This window comes from Molossus molossus, unplaced genomic scaffold (genome assembly GCF_014108415.1).
Source record: "Molossus molossus isolate mMolMol1 unplaced genomic scaffold, mMolMol1.p scaffold_m16_p_12, whole genome shotgun sequence".
In the NCBI taxonomy this organism is placed as follows: domain Eukaryota; kingdom Metazoa; phylum Chordata; class Mammalia; order Chiroptera; family Molossidae; genus Molossus; species Molossus molossus.
The window spans coordinates 79,573,033-79,585,137 of NW_023425347.1; the positions used below are offsets into that span (position 1 = coordinate 79,573,033).

Below are 12,105 nucleotides of genomic sequence, written 5' to 3' on the forward strand. Positions count from 1 at the left end.
CTTGCTCTTGGCTAGTTATTGTACCTTCAAGGGGACATATCAGATAGAGTCTCTGCCATCCCATATCCTATCATGTGTCCTTTAAGGACCAGTTTCAAGCCCTGTCTTATCAGCAGACCCTTTCATTTGAACTCCTTGAGCATTATGTTTCACATTTACCGTGGCATTATAACTTCATTAAGTTCTGCTATGTTCTTTCAGAATTGTTCTGTATTTTCAGTCTTACATTATTCATTGTGGGCTCCCTGACCATACCCCAATACATATCTGTCCCACAATATCTGACGGATCTGTGGGCGGAGAGGCAGAGTTCTCGTGGCTTCCAGAACATGTGTCCCAGTTGAATCTTCTCCTTTCCCAGCTGGACTGCCAGCTTTTGACCTCCAAGTCTCTGTCTTCCAGAAAACAACAAGCCTCCACAGGCAGATGCGGGCCCAGATAAAGAGCTGATCCTGCCCGTGGACAGCACAACCCTGGATGGTAGCAAAAGCTCAGATGATCAAAAAATTATCTCATACCTCTGGGAAAAAACACAGTGAGTATTGATTGACACAAACTCTTATTTATGAAAAAGCTCCAGACCTTTGCAGAGCAAGGTTTTACTTGTTTTTTAAGAGTTTACTTGCTGTGCCCTGGCTGAATGTTTTAGTTGGTTGGAGCATCATCCCATGCACCAAAAGACTGCAGGTTCAATTCCTGGTCAAGGCACATACCTAAGTTACAGGTTTGATCCCCAGTTGGGGCGCATATGGGAGGCAACAGATCAATGTTCCTCACATCAATGTTTCTCTCCCTCTTTCTTTCTCTTTCCCCCTTTCGTCACTCTTTAAAAGTCAATAAAAATAAGTAAACAAATATAAAAATGAACTAAAACACATCTTGGGTGAGGATTGAAAACAAAAATTTTTTTAAAGCGTTTACATGCTCTTTAAGCAAGAGGGGTGGGGGAGGGTGACAGAAAGGTTTGCAATGCCAAACTTCAACTCTAAGAAAATTATATAAAATAATTTTTGTAAGAAAAAAAGAATGCTTAGCATCAGCTAGTCCCCAGGTAGTACTTTGTGGTCCTGGTGCTTTTGCAGGTATAATCCATCTGCTGAAATGTATAGTTTAATTACACTTGAGAGGCAGGATGGAAGGGGAAATGGAGCAGAAAAACACTGTTGCTCAAAATTAACTGGGTACGGCTGGCAAAGGGATGGGGCAGAGCAGCTATTAAGGAGAATTGAAAATTCATCTACAAAATGAAAGCATTGCTCTGTTGCTGTTTCCTTGAAGACCGTACTTACCAACTGTGTTAGCCAGAGGCAAAAGGCAGTAACCAAACAATACTAATTGAATTGAAATCGACTAATCAAACCATTCCTAGCTCTCACAGTTTCTTTCAGCTCCTTTATTTTATTTTATGTATTTATTTTTTATAATCTTCACCGAGGATATATTTCCATTTAACTTCAGATGGGGGTGGGAGGGCGGAAAAACATTGATGTGAGAAAGACACATCTATTGGTTGCCTCCTGCATGACCCCAACCAGACCCGTTTACCGAACTGCAACCGAGGTATGTGCCCTTGACAGGAATTAAACCCATGACTCTTTGGTCCGTGGGCCGATGCTCCAACTGCTGAGCCAAACCAACCAGGGCGTCTTTCGGCTCCTTTAAACCTTAATAACTGGAACTCGAATTATATGCAGGATCCCAAAAGAAGTGAAAGAATTTCAAGGAAGAGTTATAAGTTAAAAAGGAGTTAAATTTCTCTATTTCCAAAGGTAGCAATCATAGGACAGACTGGGTGTTTTGTTTTTGTTTTGGTCTAAGGGCATTAGAGAAAGGTGGGAAAGTGCTATAATTGGACTACAGAAACCACTTGACTTATGATCGGTGAGTTGGATTCTAGAAATTATTTTTCTCAGCTATTGTTTCTATGTTTTGGAGAACCTAATCTTTCTTCTTCAGCCTAGTGTGTTTTAATTGTAACTATTGAAGATACTAGTAATGAATTTGGTTGAGTTTTATCAGTGTTTACAGCAGAAATAATGCTTAGCAAGCTTCTTGGAGGAGAGTCTGTTTCAGGAGAGGCTATTAGGGTCAGAGGTCATTCATTTAAACAGCAAAACAAAATAAAACTATAAAGTCTGTAGATTTCTCTGGTCATACTGTAGTTTAAGGAAAGCTCTGGCACACTTTGATCCTTGAGCTGGAAGGCTCTGGTGTGTGCAGTGTTGTGCCTGGATGTCGGCACAGAGCTCACTCCCCTGCTGCAGGAAGAATGCGGGGTGTCCTGGGCCCCCTGTGGCCCCTGTCTGGGAGCTGGAGGGAGCTTTGCTTACAGAGCCACTAAGAGGAGGATGGATTTGCCCTGAGAATTCCTCTGCAGCTTTGGCCCATTTCCTTTCTCTGACTTTCCAGTAAGAGTGAGTTTGGCATATGATTAAGAAATGCGTTTTGCTTCTTTGCTGGCAAGAGCTGAACCAACGACTGGGCCAGAAATACTTTTCAGAAACATCACTCTGAAGTCATCCTTTTGATCAGAGACCTGCTCAGAGCACTTTCTTCCTTTTATAAATTGGAACAGCAAAGAGTTTGAATGTTCTAGAAGCTCATATAAAGGATAAGGCTAGATCTTTTTGAAAATTGATGAATGGAATTTTCTGATCAGCAGGTAGCCTGTATTTTGAGGCCAAATGACACTCTGTTCAAATGGAATATTTTTAAACTTGTCCTCTCAAGGTCTGGGAAACAATAGTTCATGTCTGAGCCGAGGCAATCATTGTCTGCACCTGCTGAGTCAGGGACAGGAGAGCAGCAGAAAGGTACAACTCCACCCCCTGGTTTCTCTCTTTGTTCAGGGGACCCGATGGGGTGCAGCTTGAGAATGCTAACAGCAGTGTCGCCACTGTGACTGGGCTGCAAGTGGGAACCTACGTGTTCACCTTGACTGTCAGAGATGAGAGGAACCTGCAAAGCCAGAGCTCTGTGAATGTCATTGTCAAAGAAGGTACCTCCCTGCCTCGGGTTGGTGCAGCAGCCTCTGGGTTAGATAACTGAGGAATTCGTAATCTCTTGTTTGGCTGCAGAAATCAATTAGAGACGGTGTGGGGAAGAAAGTTGGGGTAAGGGCAGCTGTTAATTTGCTTTTCTAAAACAATCTTAATTGAGAGTGACTGTAAGGTGAATTTTAACGTCTGTGTTCCCCTCCCTCCCTTTCTCCTTTCCTTCCTTCTGTATTGAATAGGGAAAGAATTAAGGTTTTTTTCCTTTGCATTTTTATTTTGCTTTTGTGCTGCTAAGATCTGGGGTTTCTGTGACTTCTCCCACTGGCTACAGTGACACCTGCTGTCAGACTTCAGAATGACTGTCCTGCACTGTAGCTTTCTGTGTTCGTTCCTGTGAACCTGCATGCTGAAGCCAATGTGAGACAAGAGTTGATTGATCTTGCTCTGGTTTGCAAACTTGATGATAGTGATGACCTTGGGAGAGAACTCAAAACTGATAATAGGACAAACCATCAGATTTGGAGATGATCTCCATTTGTAGTATCCTGAGCTCAATAAACACTAGAGAATATACAACCGAGTAAACAAAGCTGCAAGTGGGCCCAGGTTAAGAGAGGTCTCTCTCTCCTCTTTCTCTAAGGAAGGAATCAAAAAAGATGTTCAGAGAATAACATTTTAACCCATATTTTAAAGAGAACTTGTGGTATCAGCTGGACTTCACATAAATTCCAAGATTTCAATCCAACTGTGGGCCTTTGTTTTCAGTTATATTTCTCCAAGGCACAGAAATGAATTCCTTTCTGGGAGGCTGCTGTGGGAATACAGGAGGAAACTACACCTGTCCCCTCCATTGCACGGTGTCAGAACATTTTTCTCTCGGTGCAACTAGAGCCTCAGGCCCTGTGGCAATGGTAGCTTTCAATCTACACTGTTAATTGCTGGCTTGGATAGGTATTTAAAATGGTTCTCCATTTAAGATGCATTTGATGTTCAATTTCCCCATAAACATCATGAAGAAGCATTTCTTTTTTTTCCAGAATGTAATATTATTTCAATGATTTCTCTTTGGTTAGAAACAAACAAACCACCTATAGCCAAAATAACTGGGAATGTGGTGATAACCTTGCCCATGGACACAGCAGAGCTGGATGGCTCCAAGTCCTCCGATGACAAGGGAATAGTCAGCTACCTGTGGACTCGAGATGAGGGGAGCCCAGCAGCAGGGGTAAGTGTGCCAGGAGCTGGAGAGCAGCACACGGTCCAGGTGGTGAGATGGGGAGAGGAGACTGAGCCAAATATTTTAGTATCTGTTTTAACTAAGTGGTTTCTTTTTTGTTTTAATTTTTTTTTTCTTTATTGATTTTAGAGAGGGAGATAGGGAGAGGGAGAAATAGAAACATTGATGAGAGAGAACATCGATTGGCCGCCTCCTGCATGTCCCTCACTGGGGATTTTGCCCACAACCTGGGCATGTGCCCTGACCAGGAATCGAACCAGTGACCTCCTCTGGTGCATGGGTTGACGCTCAACCACTGAGCCACACCAGCTGGACCCAAGTGGTTTCTCATATCAAACCTGGATTACTCTCTGAAATCTTGGGAGGTTAAATGGCTTGCCTAGGGTCACTCTGCAAATTAGTGTGGTACAGAACGAGTTTCTCTTCCCTGATTCCGGCAGGCAGGGGGTGCAGTGCTGTTACAGTGCAGGCTGCCAGACTTGAAGCAGTCCAGCTCGGAGGGGACTTAGCTGTGACAGAGCAGCAGCTGAGTCCACAGAAGGAGCACGGTTTTGTTTTACAACATAGCCATGTTATTCAACCCCACAGGAGGTGTTAAATCACTCGGATCACCACCCTGTCCTCTTTCTTTCCAACCTGGTCGAGGGAACCTACACATTTCATCTGAAAGTGACTGATGCAAAGGGTGAGAGTAATACAGACCAGACCACTGTGGAGGTGAAACCTGGTGAGTTAATTTAGTGATGAGACTGAGTGGAATTGCTGGGTCAGCCAGGGAGGGCCGCCATCCTGAGATCCTTCTCCCCAGCATGGACAGAGCCAGGTGGCATATCCAGCTTTAAAAAATCTCGAAACCCCAAGTGACAACTCCTTAGAGTCTGTCTACTCCAACATTGCCTCTCCTACCCACACATGTGGACTCCCCTGCTCATCTGGGATGGAGAAGCAGAAACTCAGGACAGGGCTTGCTCAGCATCGCACAGTGGTGCGTCAGAGCCAGGCTTGTGTGCCCCTAGTCCAGCACTTTCTGCTCTGTATGTGACTGATGAGAGAGGGCTCAGGGTACTCTGGGAATCTAAGCAAAGGAATAACTTGAGTCATGATGTCTCATCAGCACCCAGATACAGAAAACAATTTATTTTTTATAAGTTGAGCCTCAGGCTTTTTCTGACAGTCCAGGGAAGGTAAAGTAATTGGTGTCTTTTACATTTTTCAGATTTGCAGAAATAAAATTTCCTTCTTAAATAGAACGATGTTTTTATTTTGCTTTGCGGTGAATTTGGGTTTAGAGAGGAAGGGTGTGTGGGGTGGGGTAGAGCTTTATAAATTCCTGAGCATCTGATGAGGAGATATTAACTTTAAAGCTACTCTTTATTATCTAGGCCAAACTTGTGTATGGGTGTCTTAAATAGGAAGGATCTTGGCAGGTCTTCCAGTCCTTGTCCCATCTCTCTGAAGGACAGCAGTCAGGACACTATAAAGTTTCTTTGTGTTTAAAATCGGATCACAGGTAGTCCACTAATTGTGTAAATTATACATCAGAGCAGACAAATGGTTCATTCAAGGTATGAATAAGGTACTCTGAATAATCTCCGAACTGCAAGTATAGAACAGTCTTTAAGACATAATCAAGAGGAAAACACAATGGTTGCCAGTCCCAGAGCTGTGAAAACTTGTAGCTGTGATGCAGCTCTAAGGAGATCCTTGTTCTTGGCTGCCTGGATTTCCTTTGTGTTAACTGTTTTCTTTATATCCTCACCTGAGGGCATTTTTTCATTTTTTTGTTCAGATAGAGTGGGAGGGAGAGAGGAAGAGAGAGAGAAAGAAACATTGATGTGAAAGGTACACATCGAGTGGCTGCCACCCACACGACCCAACCAGGCATGAGGTACATGCCCTTAGCGGAAACCGAACCCGGGTCTCTCTAGACCACAGGCCGACGCTCTAACTGCTGAGCCAAACCGGCCAGGGCTGTGTTAACTGTTTTCAACCCAGTAATGGGGTAGGTGCATTCCTATTATTGATAAGATAATGGGCATTTTTCCTCCTATTGTTGTAGGCAGAGTACAGCAAGTCCCTGAAAATCAGATGTGGATCAGGAGGGATTGTTAGATAACTGCTGCCTGGGGAGAGACTTTTATTTTTTTTATCCTCGACATTTTTTTTGTTTGTTTTTTGTTCAGATAGAGTGGGAGGGAGAGAGAAAGAGAAACATCGACGTGAAAGGGACACATCGAGTGGTTGCCACCCACACGACCCAACCAGGGCCGGGGACAAACTGCAACTGAGGTACGTGCCCTTAGCGGGAACCGAACCCGGGTCTCTCCAGACCGCAGGTCAACACTCTAACCGCTGAGCCAAACCTGTCAGGGCTGGGGAGAGGCTTATAAAGCAAGTGTTTCTTTCCCCCGCCTTCCACTAAACTCTGTTGCCTCCCTGATTGCCATCACAGCGTGGTCATTCTCAGGTTGACATAAGGACTGGGAGTCCTTCTGAAGCTCTTCAGGCTAACACCAGATGCATTGCTAGGAACTCATTATTGTCCCTTTCCATGTTAAGGTCACTTGCATTTCTGAATGCTCTCAGTACTCTCTTCTGGCCAAAGCACACATAGTGGCGGGTCTGTAACTCTCCTGCTTCTAAAACCGACTGATTCACGTGCTTTCCAGATCCCAGGAAAAGCAACCTGGTGGAGATCATCTTGGATGTCAGTGTGAGTCAACTAACTGAGAGGCTGAAGGGGATGTTCATCCGCCAGATTGGAGTCCTCCTGGGGGTGCTGGATTCCGACATCATTGTGCAAAAGATTCAGCCGTACACGGAGCAGAGGTAGCTGGGCAATGAATGGGGGGAGGAAAGGAAAGACCAGGGGCCCCCTGGCTTTAGTTACTGAGCTGAGAAAATAGTGTGGGTAGATAGAGAAGGGGGTGCTCTCTGACCAGGAACTGCTCATGGTGTTCATTTCTTTAATGAGGTCTTTTCTTCTAGTACAGGTCACATACTCTGTGCTAGACACTGCAGCAAGGTCCCAGGTACAAGGTCAGAAGAGCACCATTCTGTTTGAAGGCCGCAGTCTAGTAGGGGACATGATCAGGTGAACAAGTAAAGTCAGTGCAGGGTGGTTTTGACAGATGTGTGGTATCATGGAGGCAGAGGCAAGAGCAAGTCATTCTTCCAGCAGGTTGGGGTAGGGGGTAGTCCAAAGATGTTTCCAGAAGTAAAAGTTGCAATGGTCAAGCCTAGGAGGACTAGAAGGAGATTCAGAATGGAGGAACAGCATGGGCAATGGTCCTGTGGTGTGACAGTGCAGCATTTCCTGTGGAAGAAGGCATGTGGTTCAGAGAGCTTACTGGGCCCCAGAACGTGGAGGAAGGTAAGACTAGACTGGCTGTGTATGCTGAGAACAGTCATAATGCAGTCCAACGAGGTCCGTTTTAATAGTTTGGGCAGGAGGACTCAAGTTAGTTTGTTTTATGTGTGTGGGTTTTATTTGTTTGTTTTAATTTTTTGTTTATTATTATTTTATTTTATTTTTTTATCCTCATCCGAGGACATCTTTCCATCTTCTTTGTTCAGCTAGAATAGGAGGGAGAAAGAGAGAGAAACATCGACGTGAAAGGGACACATCGAGTGGCTGCCACCTGCACAACCCAACCAGGGCTGGGGACAAACTGCAACCGAGGTATGTGCCCTTAGTGGGAACTGAACCTGGGTCTCTCCGGACCGCAGGCCAACGCTCTAACCACTGAGCCAAACAGGCCAGGGCTGTTTTGTTTTTAAAGCAAGGAAATTTGTTGTTTGTTTGTTTATTTTTACGTTTTTATTTTTTAATTTTATTTATTTATTTTTTTCCATTTTTTTTGTTCAGATAGAGTGGGAGGGAGACAGAGAGAGAGAGAAAAACATCACTGTGAAACGGACACATCGAGTGGTTGCCACCCGCACGACCCAAACAGGGTCAGGGACAAACTGCAACTGAGGTACGTGCCCTTAGCGAGAACCAAACCCGGGTCTCTCTGGACCGCAGGCCGATGCTCTAACCGCTGAGCCAAATCGGCCAGGGCTATTTTTACGTTTTTATTATATTTCTATATTTTCTGTTCTCCTTACATATCTGCCTTAATAAGCCCTCAATGAAATCTGGGATTTGCCTCTTTTGTTCACAAATCTCTATGCCCCAAACACTTCCTGGCACATAATAGGTGCTTTTTTTTTTTTTAAATAAGTTTTTTGGTTTATTTCTTTCCACCCCCCAACCCCCTTCCCTTTGAGGTTTGTCAGTCTAGCAATCAATTTGTACTTCTTAATCCCTTCACCTTTTCACCCATTCTCCCAACCCCCTCCCATCTGGCAACCAACAAAACGTTCTCTGTATCTATGAGAATGTTTCTGTTCTGCCTGTTCATTTTGTTTGTAGATTCCATTGTCGATAGATATGTATTCATTGCCATTTTGGTTGTTCATATATTTTAACTTTTTCTTCAAAAAGACCCTTCAACATTTCATATATAATAACAGTTTGGTGGTGATGAACTCCTTTAACTTTTTCTTGTCTGGGAAACTCTTTATATGGCCCTCAATTCTAAATGACAGCTTTGTAGGATAGAGTAATCTTGGTTGTAGGTTCTTGCTTTTCATCATTCTGAATATTTCTTGCCACTTCCTTCTGCCTGCAAAGTTGCTTTTGAGAAATCAGCTGACAGTCTTATGGGAACTCCCTTGTAGGTAATTATCTGCTTTTCTCTTACTGCTTTTAAGATTCTCTCTTTGTCTTGAACCATTTGCATTTTGATGATGATGTGTCTTGGTGTGGGCCTCTTGGGGTTCATCTTGTTTGGGACTCTCTGTGCTTCCTGGACTTGTATGTCTGTTTCCTTCATCAAGTTAGGGAAGTTTTCTGCCATTATAGTTTCAAATAGGTTTTCGATTTCTTGTTCTCTCTCTTCTCCTTCTGGCACCCCCAAGATGCGAATGTTGGCACGCTTGAAGTTGTCCCAGAGGCCCCTTACACTCTCCTCATTTTTTTGGATTATTTTTTCTTTTTGCTGTTCTGATTGGTTGTTTTTTGCTTCCTTATATTCCAAATCGATGGTTTGCTCCTTGGCTTTACCTACTCTACTATTGAATCTGTGTAAATTATTCTTTATTTCAGTTAGTGCATCCTTAATTTCTGACTGGCCCCTTTTTATGCTCTTGAGGCCCTCACTAACTTTGCTGAGGTTCTCACTAAGTTCACTGAGCATCCTTATAAGCAGTATTTTGAACTCAACATCTGTTAGGTTGCTTATCTCCATTTCGCTTAGTTCTTTTCCTGGGGTTTTGTTCTTTTCTTTCATTTGGGACCTGTTTCTTTGTCTCCTCATTTTGGCTTCCTCCCTGTGTTTGTATTACTTAACGAGAGGTGTGGGGCTAGCTGAGACCAGATGCTGCTTGTTTGAAAGAATTTAGGAAAACCTGAAGCAGGATCCAAGACAGTCCAATCCTATGGTTAAGCAACTGGCAACCGTTTGGGTGGGCCTGAAAGTTGGGTGGGGCAGGACCTCTGGGAATCACCAGGGTGGGGCAACCAGTATGAGCCAGGTTGCTGGAGTCCCAGATATGGCGGCTGTCTGCCAAAGGAACAAAGGCCTCTGACAGCACGTTTGTCCCAGAGAAGGAGAAAGCCCCCTCTCCAGCCCTCACTCCAGTGCCAAACAGCTCAGTTCTTCCCTGTATGTCTCTGGCACCCCTCGAGCTGCCTCCCCTCTGAGCTTAGAGGGAGTGAGTCCAACAAGTCTGTGCGTGGGCCCTTTAAGAGGAGCTGCCTGGGGCTCCAGCCGCCTCAGCCTCCCTGAGCCTCAGTTCCTGCTGGTTTTTCCAGCTAGAAGTTAATGGGGACTTCTCTTCCTGGCACTGGAACCCTGAGGGGGCCCCTGGTGTGGAATGGAGACCCCTCAGTCCTCAGGGAGAACCTTCCCAGCCGAGGTATCCTCCTGATTTTTATCTGCCACACGTAGGTGTGGGATCAGCCTGTCGCGCCTCCGCCCCTCCTACCAGTCTCGATGTGGCTGCTGCTTTAATTCCGTAGTTGTAGGACTTCCAGTCAGCTTGATTTCAGGCGGTTTTGAATGATGGTTGTTCTGTAGTTTAGTTGTAACTTTGATGTGGTTGTGGGAGGACATGATACCGCATTTACCTACACCGCCGTCTTGACCGGAAGTCCTTGTTGTTTTTTTAAATAAGGGAGTTCAGTAGTGTGAAGGCTAGACTAAAATAGGGAGACCAATCAGGAAGCTTTTGAACTAGTCTAGTAAAAAGGTAATAAAACCTGAATTAAAGTAGTGGTGATGGGAATGGCAGAAGAGGAGAAGAAATTAAAAAGAACTTCAGGGGTAGATCAACAGGACTTGGAGACCCATTGGGGTGAGTGAGGTGTTAAATAAGATGTTTTGGGCTTGGATGCCCAAATAGATGGTGAATGCCATTCACTGAGATCGAGGGATAGAAGGAACAGTTTCAAAGAAAAGACAGTGAGTTCAGTTTTGACTGTTCAGTGTGAGGTGTCTTATGGGTTACATGGAGAGATGTTTCATCAGATGGTAGCAAGTATAGACTGGAACTTGGAGTGGAGGAAAAGCCAGAGATAGGGAGTCACTGCATACGAGCGGGAGTCAAAGCCATGAGGACTGATGAGTCACACTGGGAGTGTCGAGAGGGCTGAGGACAGAGCTCTGGAGAACACCCACATTTCAGGAGGAAAGAAGAGGCAGCAAAGGAAAGTAAGAAGGAGCAGTCAGAGAGGTGGGAGGGAAGCAGGTGGGGCTGTTCTGCTGGAAGTTAATGGGGGAGCCAGGGGTCAGGCTGCCAAAGGATTCAAATGCCTGCAGAGATGCAGGTATGGTGAGGATGCCAAACCGGTTTTTGGGTTTTGATTAGCAGATCATCAGAATTATAGTGAGAGCATGTTACTTAGATGTTGGGGACAGAGGACAAATTCATTTTATGGTTTGAGGATATAGAAATGGAAAGTATAATACGTCTTTAAAGAGGTTGGTGCCGAAAATAATATGGGGGATAAGATCCAAAGAATACCTTTTAAAGATAGAAAATACTTGAACTTTGTTTTTAATACTATGTTTTTATTGGTTTTAGAGAGAGGAAGGGAGATGGAGAAAGAAACATCGATATGAGGGAGAAACATCTATTGGTTTCCTCCTGCACACGCCCCAACCAGGAATCAAACCCGAAACCCAGGCATGTGCCCTGACCGGGAATTGAACTGGTGACCTTTTAATGCACAGGACAATGCTCAACCAACTGAGCCACATTGGCCAGGGCGACTTGCACATTTTTATAGACTGAGGGGCAGGTGCGGAGGAAAAGTAGATGGTGGAGTTCGAGGGATGGGTTAAAAGTGGACATAGGTCTAAGGGACTGGCTGGGCTGAGCAGGGGCACCACTTTGGAAATAGAGAAAAGGAGGGAAGATGTACTGTTATGGGTGAATTTAGAGGTAGAAAGGATGAAATTTGAGACCGTTGGTATCAACATCCTGTGTTTTGTCTCTGAAACTGGAGACAAGGCCATCTGCCTTGAGGAGATGGGAATGAGGAGGGCAGCCTGAGGAAGTGGTAACGGTCACACAGCGGCTCCAGGAAAGGATGCTGGCCCTGAGCAACATCGCGGGCTCAGCCAGGGTTAGAGGCATGAGGCAAGAGCAGTGTTTTCCAACTCAGCTACGCCACAGAATCACCTGGAGCTTTTATGAACATACCAAGCCTCACCCAGGCATGCTGATTCACTTGGTCTAGACCCTAGGTCTGGGCACCTAAAATCTAAAAGCTCCCCAGGTGAATCTGATTGCAGTCAGGGTTTCCTGGGCATGATGATTGGG

At 44.8% G+C, this 12,105-nt stretch overlaps 1 protein-coding gene across 8 annotated transcripts in view; it reads left to right on the forward strand.

Moving 5' to 3' along the window:
* The window catches only part of KIAA0319L (KIAA0319 like), a 104,608-nt gene that overhangs the window by 79,971 nt on the left and 12,532 nt on the right, over positions 1–12,105 (forward strand). For all 8 annotated transcript variants that reach the window (XM_036255184.1, XM_036255185.1, XM_036255182.1 and 5 more), the window contains 5 exons: positions 403–535; positions 2,850–2,998; positions 4,070–4,221; positions 4,822–4,960; positions 6,903–7,062. In XM_036255184.1, the coding sequence (XP_036111077.1) occupies positions 403–535; positions 2,850–2,998; positions 4,070–4,221; positions 4,822–4,960; positions 6,903–7,062 (733 nt within the window). The remainder of the gene's footprint in view (positions 1–402; positions 536–2,849; positions 2,999–4,069; positions 4,222–4,821; positions 4,961–6,902; positions 7,063–12,105) is intronic.